General features: G+C 36.8%; 1 protein-coding gene across 2 annotated transcripts in view; it reads left to right on the forward strand.

Moving 5' to 3' along the window:
• The first annotated feature begins 3,310 nt into the window (after positions 1-3,310).
• LOC104816454 (transcriptional activator DEMETER) overlaps positions 3,311-10,977 on the forward strand; it is a 10,652-nt gene continuing 2,985 nt past the window's right edge. Inside the window, exons 1-13 of one of the 2 annotated variants that reach the window (XM_010545299.1) lie at positions 3,311-4,618; positions 4,814-7,072; positions 7,174-7,518; positions 7,905-7,995; positions 8,086-8,623; positions 8,701-9,543; positions 9,631-9,710; positions 9,826-9,910; positions 9,999-10,090; positions 10,163-10,231; positions 10,317-10,353; positions 10,460-10,542; positions 10,885-10,960. In XM_010545299.1, coding sequence (XP_010543601.1) covers positions 3,973-4,618; positions 4,814-7,072; positions 7,174-7,518; positions 7,905-7,995; positions 8,086-8,623; positions 8,701-9,543; positions 9,631-9,710; positions 9,826-9,910; positions 9,999-10,090; positions 10,163-10,231; positions 10,317-10,353; positions 10,460-10,542; positions 10,885-10,960 — 5,244 coding nt within the window. In that variant the 5' untranslated portion in view covers positions 3,311-3,972. Of the gene's footprint in view, positions 4,619-4,813; positions 7,073-7,173; positions 7,519-7,904; positions 7,996-8,085; positions 8,624-8,696; positions 9,544-9,630; positions 9,711-9,825; positions 9,911-9,998; positions 10,091-10,162; positions 10,232-10,316; positions 10,354-10,459; positions 10,543-10,884; positions 10,961-10,977 lie in introns of both variants that reach the window. The other variant, XM_010545298.1, reaches the window with a different exon arrangement.

The raw sequence follows: 10,977 nt of genomic DNA on the forward strand, positions 1-10,977 counted from the left end.
TATTCAATTATAAAAGAAAATGATAGGTTTTTGTTAAGAGCATTTCAATACACATACAAACCAATGCCCTGTGTGTGTATGTATGTATGCATGTATGTATGCATGTATGCATGTATGTATGCATGTATGTATGTATGTATGTATGTATGTATGTATGTATGTATGTATGTATGTATGTATGTATGTATGTATGTATGTATGTATGTATGTATGTATGTATGTATGTATGTATGTATGTATGTATGTATGTATGTATGTATGTATGTATGTATGTATGTATGTATGTATGTATGTATGTATGTATGTATGTATGTATGTATGTATGTATGTATGTATGTATGTATGTATGTATGTATGTATGTATGTATGTACGTACGAAGGCAGCCGCATTAATACCTTTAAAGAGACAATACATAAGACACGGAGTCATGACTCATGAGTTAGAGATTGGGTCTATAAGGAGAGGGCCAATTGAAAAATATGGGTTTTATTCAATTGATTTGAAATAGACTGTCAATTTTGGCCCGAAATCAGAAACTCGGATCCATTTCGAAAATATCGGATTTGAAACTTAAATATATTGGTCTATAAATTTCCGATCTTTCAAATTGTATTCAAATCGGGTTTCGAATCAACCCAACAATCCAATATTTTTTCAAAAACTAATAAAAAAATATTAAATTTATAATTATAAGTTGAAGTGACCGATTCGGTCCAAATCTGAACTTGAAATCTATAAGGTCGGACTTCGAGTCTAAAAAAATCGGATCAGTCCGACTTCGAGTCCGAAATCTTCGAACCGAATACGGTCCGAATGACACCCTAATTTGAAAGCAACACACCAATATACATTACACACGCGTGTGTATATATATATATATATAAAACTTATTTTATATGTAAATAAAATAAATCCGTCTCATGTTAGCTAAATTCATCACGAATTTAATGGATTGTATGTATAATTGAAGAAAAAAAGAAATATATGTTAGGATTGCAGTGGATGGGATTAAATCAAAAATGAAAATGTGTATTCTATAAAAAAAAAATATGAGTCAAAAGATATTCTATGTATAATGCACTCGAATATATTCTATAAGCTAAAAGGTCATAATTTTTTAAAATAGTTTTAACTTTTTTTTTATAAAGATGAGCTAAAACTAAAAGTCTTTGTCAATAATATTTTCCCAGAAACTAACCACGTAATCAAAGACATGTAACGTGCGAAATTTGACATGAACCTACGATGTAGACACTTAACGAGTATTTTTTTACCTATCTATATGTGCTTCAATTTAAATAATTATATTTATGTGTATATATATTATACACACACTCGATATTCATAAAAATATTTACAATATTAATGTTATGTTTAGGCTTTTGACCTAAACTTTTTCTTGGTATAATAGAAAGGTCAGATTTTATTAGATTTTACTTGTATTATTTTTTTTCTTCAAAATTTGAAATCATGTGTATTCTATTTTTTCATCGACTCGAATTTTATTAACACTGTTTTCACTGAAAAAAGATAATTATTCATTTGATATTAATTATACATGTGTTTCCTCCCTCTTTAATATGTTATCTTGTAAATGAAAACCGGATAATATTTCATACCAAAATATTACAGATAAATTAAACGTGTACTATGAATTCGGACTTCAAAATCTTTTAATAAGACGTATCTCTTTTCTAATATGGGAATAGATTAATGTAAAATAATATACGTGCTATTTAGCTACACAATATTTGGAAACCCTAAATGTATTATCAATGGACTTCTAAATATAATTTATTAATTTAATGTTTAGATTATCTTAAAAAAACTTCTGCTTTAAAATTTTATTTTCACTATTTTTGAACGCAGATAGATGATCTGAAATTAATGATAATTAATTTTAGATTAAATGGTGATTATATAATGTAAAAAATCTTAAAAAAAATTAGAATAATTTTAAATAATCAATAGACATTGAATTGATACCATATTGATAAACTACAGAAGTACAGAGCATCACGTGCTTCGGCTTCATACAAAAAAGGTCGCCACGGTGTAAATGACGGTTTTACCCTCCACCCAAGAAACACACGTTACCTGCATGCATATAATTATCATGTAATTTACACATTCAAAAAATACAAAAACCGAAATTAAAATATTAGTTGGTGAGAAGGGTTATAGTTTGAATGCGGGTATTTTTAGGTCTAGGTTTTTTGTTCAATAGAATATCATATTTAAATTTATTTATTCTTAATATTTTTGGATTTAATTCTTTGATTATTTTATAAATTAACTTAAATATGATTTGAATATAATTATGTAGTGTCAATTTTACATATTAAAAACCAAATAATTACTGCTGGTATCTTTGGTTTCTATCTATCAAATTAATTTAGTTTATTACAATAAATTTCGCCGTATATTTCAAATTTAGTGATAAATATTACATAATGTGTTCTATCCTTTCTAAGAATGGTATTTGCAGAATAACCATTTTCCTTTTTACGTCTCAGATTTAGTGTCATATTTTAATTTAAAACTTACTTTATTTTTAATTCTAACCAAATTTTAACATTTCTCATTAAAAATTTAAATATTTTATATATAACATCTGATTCAGATACCTTTTTGCATATCACTATATTATAAATATTTACGTAGTTAAAACAAGTAATGGTCACGTTACTTGTTCACCATTTAGTGTTGTTTTGAAACTCCAATTCGGTAGGTTTCTGTAAAAAGCATAAACACCATTACCAAAGTATAGGAACATATATATATATATATATATATATATATATATATATAAATTATAAAATACAACATGTCTGCCTCTTAATACTATAGTTTACTGAAATAATTGATATTTTTATTGGAAATACTGTAATATCAATACACGCGGTTTTCTTTTATGAATTTCATACAATACTTAACTTTAATTCACATAAATTACGATGTATAGAATTTAAATCTTAGCATTTCCAATCTACACGGTTTAATTCATAATATATATTTTTCATCTAGTAATTATTTTAAATCTATATAAACGATGAGATATAAAATTTAGATATTAGATATATCATTGTTGCTTGAATTTTAGAACTTGATACGAATAACATTTTCAATTTTGCCATCAGCTTAAAAATGGCGAAAGTAAAAGCCGGAGTGTCCGAAGGCATTTGTATGAAAAAGTGTCATGTGTACGTTCTTTATTACCTTACTTTAAATTAATTTCCATATTTATAATGTTTTAAATAATAATATTGATATTATTGGTATACACTTCTATATATTTTCACGCCCGTACCGGCTCTCTCTCCTCTCCATCTTCTTCAGTCTCTCTCTTACGGCGGAGCTGACTCAGTTTCTCCGGCATTGACTCGCCTGAGAACGCGAGAGATCACACAGTCTCAGATCGGTGAGCTTAAGCTCCATTGTTTTTTTCCTCCTCCACAATTTTGTCGCCATTTCTATCCGAAATTTGTTCTGTCGTATTAAGCTCTTGCATCTCCGAATCGCGGGAAGATATTCTCGATGTTTCTGTTTTATCAATTCGTAATTCCTGATTCTACATACAATATCTGCCATTAACACCTGAATTCAATTGTTCGCAATAAAACCCCAAATTTGCCTTGTCTTCATTTCCATATACATTCTGATACTTTCCCCCTTTTTTTTCTAACCTTTTTGTTTTCATGTTTCACCGTTTTGCATTTAATGCGTTTCTCGTTTCATCGACGAGAGAATATCTGGGAGAATGGGAAATCCTTTACTGCATTTTATGGCACAGATTCTACTCAGCTTGTAGTTAATTTTGCCCCCTCCATGAGATAAGAACAAGAAGGAGAATTTGTCTCTTTGGGAATTAGGTACTTAGGAAACAATTAGGCCAAATAATTTTCTGAAGAATTTGAGTGATGCATCAGTAGTGATAGGGTTGAAGAGGGGGTTCATAGATTCTGTGTGGTATGAATTCGAGGGCTGATCCCCGAGATGGCGGGTTTCAAGCTCCTCTGGAGAGGCAAGTTCAACAAGAGTTCCAATTCATGGGTTCTTGGATTCCAATTACGCCCACGAAACCTGTAATTAACTCTAGTCTGATCACGGGTGAGAGGGATATGAACCAGATTGAAAGAGTAAGATGCCTGGAGCCAAATGGATTTCCGGTCGGTGCTTGTGGATATAGAGAGAGGTCCTTGTACATCAATGGAGCTATACAGGATCTAAATCAGACTGAGCAACGGATGAGCCGAAATGGGGGTTATTATCACGATGCTAATTCGGGCATGACGAGGAGAAGTAGGCTGATCAATTGCATTGCTGGATCATATGCACAAACCAGGAATAATAATGGGATGGAAAATCTCTTGGCTGGGGGTGATGTAGCTTTTCCTCTTGCACCTATTGTTGGAAACTCCATACAGAATGTACATATGGTTAATGGAAATGCTACACAAGACTCGGATGTGGTTAACAGTTCTTTCACCCAGATTGGCAATTCTCAAGCTGGTTGTAGTGAGTTTGAGTTGGATGATTTGTTGTTTTCCAATCAGATTCCTTTCTCATTTACAAGGCTGCTGAGTAGTGGAGACAACTTATGCCAGACACTTCAATGTGAGTTAATCACATCTATTCTTTGACTCTTTTTTTATGCATTTAAGCATACCATTTTTGCAGTATTTAGTCTGAAAGAAAATTTAGATCTCATAGTGTTTCTATTAGTTCTGCATGGATAAACAACTCTAACTTTCTTAGCATGAATCAGACTGCAAGCATATCATTTCTTAAGAAAGCAAAGCTTTCGTGCAGGTGGAAATTCAGCATCTAATCGTCCTCTTTACAATCTGAATTCACCACCCAGAGGAGAAGCTAATGGATCATTCAGTGCAGCTACGTTCCAATCGGTGCCATTGACTCCTAATCAAGCCAATAATATTGAGAATGGATCTACCAATGGTTCAAAATTTTTGATGGATGACAATTTTGTTCAAGAGAATGGGTTCTTGGCAAAAAGAGTTACAGCCATTGAACAAGGTATCATACCGCAAAACTCTGACAGAAACATTCAGAACATTGAAGATTTCACTGTTGTTGATTCTACAGCAACTGATGAACAAAGGCAAAATGAACCTGTGATTGATCTTAACCAGACCCCTCAACTGAAACCACCGAAAAGGAAAAAGTACATGCCAAAAGTAGTAAAGGAAAAGAAACCCCAGAAGAAGATGCGGAAACCTGCAACTCCAGCAAATGCTAAACCTAAAGAGACTGGAATCGGCAAAAGGAAGCAAGCTCAAAAGACAAGCTTGAAAGAGTCAGCAATTAAAGAACCAGACACTGTTAGAGAGACAAGCAACCCAAGCCATGAAATCCCAGCGAAGAGTTGCAGAAGAGTTTTGAATTTTGACATGGAGAAAACTGGGGATGTGAGGCAAGGTGACTGTGAAGGTGGCTCGAACTCAGTTTCTGAGGCAAGAGTTGCAACTCGTGTGACCAATGCCAGTTGCATGGATTCAGTAAAGATAAACCAGAATGTTGGATTACTGGCTCAAGACCAGCCTGTTGGAGTGTCGACGGGGAACCAGCCCTCTGGTTTTTCAAAGGGAAGGAAGCTGGATGCGCTGCTACCTACAGGAGAGAAGCAGCCTGAATTGCCAAGTGGAAATCAGCCAGCTCGATTACTGGCAAGAGATGAGCGACCTGAAATATTGATCGGAAAACAGCAACCTAGATTTCTGATTGGAAGGCAGCAATACCAGTTTCCAGTGGCAACCCAGCAATCCCAGTTTCCAACTGGAAACCAGCAACCCAATTTCCCCATGGAAAACCGACCTCTTGGTTCGGCAGTCGGGATGCAGCGATCTTTCTTGCCCATGGAAAACCAGCAACCTCGCTTGTTAATGGGCAACCAGCAGCTTCACTTGTTGGTGGGCAACCAGCAACCTGCGCATCTGGTAGGAAACCAGCAATCTGGATATCTTGCAGGCAACGGGCAAACTAGAATTTTGAATCAGCAAAACCATCAAGCTTGTTTAGCTACAGCAAACCGACCATATGAATTATCAATAGGCAGGCAGCAGCAGGGCCTGCCATCAGGACAGCAACCTGGATTACTGGTGAAAAACCAGCAACCTGAAAGACAGATGAGAAATCTGCAACCTGGATCATCTATGAGAAATCAGCAGCCTGGCTTACCTGTGATGAACCAGCACTCTGGAAATCTGGGTGGCATTACTTCTCACTTGAATAAAATGGCAGCTGCCTATATGTCCTCACCTGGGGCTCAAGCAGATGGGTCTCGTTCTCAACCTCCTGCAACAAATTTGCATGCGGAGATCCTTAAAACTATTTCCAGAAGCTTGAGTGCGAGGACTGCTGGTACATGTCAAAGGAGTAGTACCACTGAATATAGTTCTCTAGAGCAAAATATCCATCAAGAAAGTGGCTACATGAAATTTCAAAAGAGATGCAACGGAGAACCTCTTGATATATGCAGGAAAGCAGCACCTCAAAATATTCCTCCTCAAGCTCCATCAATTTTGTCGGAAACTTTTGAAACCAGAGGCTCGAAGAGAGAGTACGATCATGCAATGGGGCAGATGCAGAACCATGATTTGAAAAAAACATTGCTCCAACAGATAGCACAATCAGAAGATTTAGTGAGACACAACAGGCATATAGGTGCAGCATTATCAGAGTCTTCAAAGAAAATGAAAATTCAGAAAGGCTTCCCTGCCAATATGCATGCCATGCCTCGTGAGGTAACAGAAGTTGAGGATGCTCCTAATGATGGCTCACAACAAGGTATTAAAAACGTCAGCACCAACCAAACTGCATTGAAAGAAAAACCTTTTCCAATTCAAAGTTCTGCAAATAATGAGAAATGCGTTATCGTTCCGCCAACACCCCCAAGGAAGGCCCCTGCAGTAGGAAATCAATTAGTAGCTCCGCTTGATCATGCATCACAGGTCCAGACTTTAGAATCTGCTCAAGCCAAGAAATATTCATCGAGCCGCAAGGCTAAAGAGAAACATAAGAATTCCTCACAGGATTCAGGAAAAACAAGAGGTAACCTATGTGTTGACCATCTTTTAATGATGGAATTTTACTAGTTGTATCCAAACAAGCTTGTAATGTACCATTCTAACAATGGCCAATGTTCTGTGTAGGACCATCTGGGGAACTTTTGTATAAAGATCCTGTTGAAGACATAATATACAGGTTGCTGAATCTTAGCCTAGGTAGCAAAACCAGAGACCAAAAGGAGCAAAATGCACTTGTTTTATACCGGGGAGACGGTGCAGTTATTCCATATGAAGTCAAGAAGCGCAAGCCAAGGCCTAAAGTGGACCTTGATGAGGAAACAACTAGGATTTGGAATCTATTGATGGAAAAAGGGGAAAGTGAAGGTGATCAAGAAATGGATAAGGAAAAAGAGAAGTGGTGGGAAGAAGAGAGGAGAGTTTTCCGAGGGAGGGCTGATTCGTTCATTGCCCGAATGCATCTTGTACAAGGTAGAGTCACACAATTCTCTCGACCCCGCTGTTATTCACCTTACATGTTGAAACTTCATCTTAAAATTATAATACCGCAGATATAAGGAAAACATTTAAAGGGACAGAAAGAAAATCAGAAGATTATCCAGCTCTTTTCATTAACATATTCTTGACAATATCCAGAAGATTACTGGTCATAAGACTATACCAGGAATGAAAATTTCTCAGTAGTAATCCACCGTCATTTCATGCAAAAGATTCTCCGTAATGCATTTGTTGAAGAACAAATCTGATGCTTTAGGGACAATCGTCTGATTTTCCGCTCTATTTTGTGGCTACTGATGACCAATGGAGTCATATACTGTATGGCTTAAGAGGTTTGCAATTTGTGTAAATTTTTGCAGGAGATAGGCGTTTTTCACCATGGAAAGGATCGGTGGTTGATTCGGTCATTGGAGTTTTCCTTACCCAAAATGTCACAGATCATCTTTCAAGGTGAATACATTGTCTTAACACTTAAAAGATGAATATATCAAGGAGAGTTCTAATATGCAGGAACTAATTTATGATATTTTTACCATGCAGTTCTGCTTTCATGTCTCTAGCAGCTCGATTTCCTCCAAAAGCAAACTGCAACCAAGCAGATGAAAGGAATAGACTCACTGTAATTGTTGAAGATCCAGAAGGATGCATTCTGAACTTAAATGACACCCCTGCATGGAAGGAAAAGGTTATTGAAAATCCGTATGGCATGCAAGCTTCTGGGGTTGGCGATGCATCAAAAGAGCAGCGAAAGGACAGTTCAAACTTTGGAGCAGAAAGAACTAGTTCTGTAATGAACAGTAGTCAAAATTTTGAAGAGGAAGTATTATCATCGCAAGATTCTTTTGATCCTACTATATTTCAGTCAAGAAGAGGGGTTGGATGCTGTTCCGGTTCCACTTCGGAATTGGAGTTTTCTACTGATAGGTGTAAATTAAGTTCTGTCAGAGGTTCAACAAAATCAGTTCAAATTGGGAAGCCAACCTTATTAGATGGTATTTATTGTCGAGGTAATGGGAGACAGTTCCTATGTGAAGGATCTGATAATTTTCAAGTAGAAACAACAAATATAGTTCAGCAGTCGACAGTTATGGGAGACAGTTCCTATGTGAAGGATCTGATAATTTTCAAGTAGAAACAACAAATATAGTTCGGCAGGAACCAAGAACGGAGAGCATAGACGCTTGGAAGGATTCTTTGTCTTTCTATCAGTCGAGCAACCACGCCAATTGGACTAAGCAGGTGCTGGCCAATCCTTCCAGTGGTTACCAGCAGAATACGATTCTGCAGCCGCAGGTTTTAGATATAGAAGATTTTGGAATGAATGGCGAGGGGATTGGTTATTCTTGGTTGTCCATTGCTCCTAGAATTGAAAAAGGAGAGAGCCAAAATGAGCTTCCCAGTGGAATGAGACAAGCAGGAAGTGCTGCATTGCAATCCATGGGCCAAAAAGAAATGCCAATGCCTCGAGAAACACTGGGATTAGGGTTGCTTACTTCCCCAAGCAAGCATCTTGAAAATCAACTATATGATACTCAACAACATGAGATGAATAGAGCATCCCGGTCACAAAGCACATTCACAGATCTGCTTAACTCTTATGAAGAATGTCTTACAAGACAGTCCGTTACAACACAGCATATGACAGAATCCCTTCTACCGAAAACGAGAACTGCTGAGGAGGTGGTTGATCCACCCAATAGGAATGCTAGCTTGGTTGAATCAAATTCCAGTAACCAAGAGCATTTGACAATTGAATACAAGGAAACAAATTCCAGCTCTTTGCAAGAGAGAGAAGGGAAACCCGATGATAGGAAGAAATCCACAAGCCACTGGGACAATCTCAGAAAAGATGTGGAGGGCAAAGGAAAGACAAAAGAAAGAAGCAAAGACGCAATGGACTCCCTCGATTATGAAGCAATTAGATGTGCCAGTGTCGGCCAGATTTCCGAGGCTATCAAGGAAAGGGGGATGAACAACATGTTGGCAAAACGAATTAAGGTACGTCTTTAATTCAATTGAGAATCCATGAAATGTAAATACAAGCCTTGAGAATCAGTAATAATTTTCTAACCAATCTAATTGCAGGAGTTCCTGGACCGGGTCGTCGAGGATCACGGTAGCATTGATCTTGAATGGTTAAGAGATGTTCCTCCTGATAAAGCCAAGTAAAGCGCGTGCTATTCTACTTTATTGATTTTCAACACTAGTCTTACCATGTTTCCAACAAGCAAAACACAAGGACAACAGCTGACTTTTTCTTAAACAAAAATCATGTCTCAGGGACTATCTCTTGAGCATACGGGGACTGGGTTTGAAAAGTGTGGAATGTGTGCGACTCTTAACACTTCACAACCTTGCTTTTCCGGTAATGCCTATATTTTTAACTGTTACCAACTTAAAGTAAGAGAGGCTAACCGAATTGTTCGACTGAAAATGCTATTGATACTGTGAAGGTTGACACAAATGTTGGAAGGATTGCAGTTAGGCTGGGGTGGGTCCCTCTCCAACCTCTGCCTGAGTCACTTCAGTTGCATCTCTTGGAACTGTAAGTTTTTTGCTTTTCTTGTAACTTAATAGAGGCTTCGCTTTCAGAAACCGTAACCATGCTTGTTTTCAGGTACCCGGTGCTTGAGTCCATCCAAAAATATCTTTGGCCAAGACTATGCAAACTTGATCAACGAACACTGTAGGCCTGTCAACTCTGTCTTGATCACTATATTTCCTCCTCCATTATTAACAGTGATACTAATTAGCATCGTTATTTCTACTAGGTATGAACTACACTACCAGTTGATTACATTCGGAAAGGTACTCTCGCTCTTGACTGACAATGGATCATATGATTATTTAAAGAATTGCAGGGACCTGACAATCAAAATTCAAATCTATGCCTAAATCATATAAACTTATGCAGGTATTTTGCACAAAGAGTAGACCAAATTGCAATGCATGTCCAATGAGGGGGGAATGCAGACACTTTGCCAGTGCTTTTGCCAGGTAAGCATTAATGTCACTAAAGCTAGTAATTCTGCGACCAAAATAACTGCAATTCCAAGTTAATTCTAAGTATGTTAATTTTTATCAATAGTTAATCGAGAGTTTTGTGATATTGCGAAAGTAACAAATCATGGTCTAGCTCTTGGCATCTTTACCATTATATTTAGCATGGGACCTGAAGAACTCGGTTCTTCAACTAGATTAGTGTCAAAATCTTCTTATGTCTTCCCTTTGGGGAAACAAACACTCGACTGGTAGTTCGTTTTGTAAGCATGCTGTATATTGCGTATGTGGAAATAGCAATTTCAATGGTGAAACTAAATGACCCCACTAATATTCTAGTGCAAGACTTTCTCTGCCGGCACCAGAGGAGAGGAGCTTAACTGGTGCAGCTAATCCAGTTGCTCCCCAGAGTAACCATACCACGGCTTTCCC

This window comes from Tarenaya hassleriana, unplaced genomic scaffold, assembly GCF_000463585.1.
Source record: "Tarenaya hassleriana unplaced genomic scaffold, ASM46358v1 Cleome25, whole genome shotgun sequence".
NCBI classification, from domain to species: Eukaryota; Viridiplantae; Streptophyta; class Magnoliopsida; order Brassicales; family Cleomaceae; genus Tarenaya; species Tarenaya hassleriana.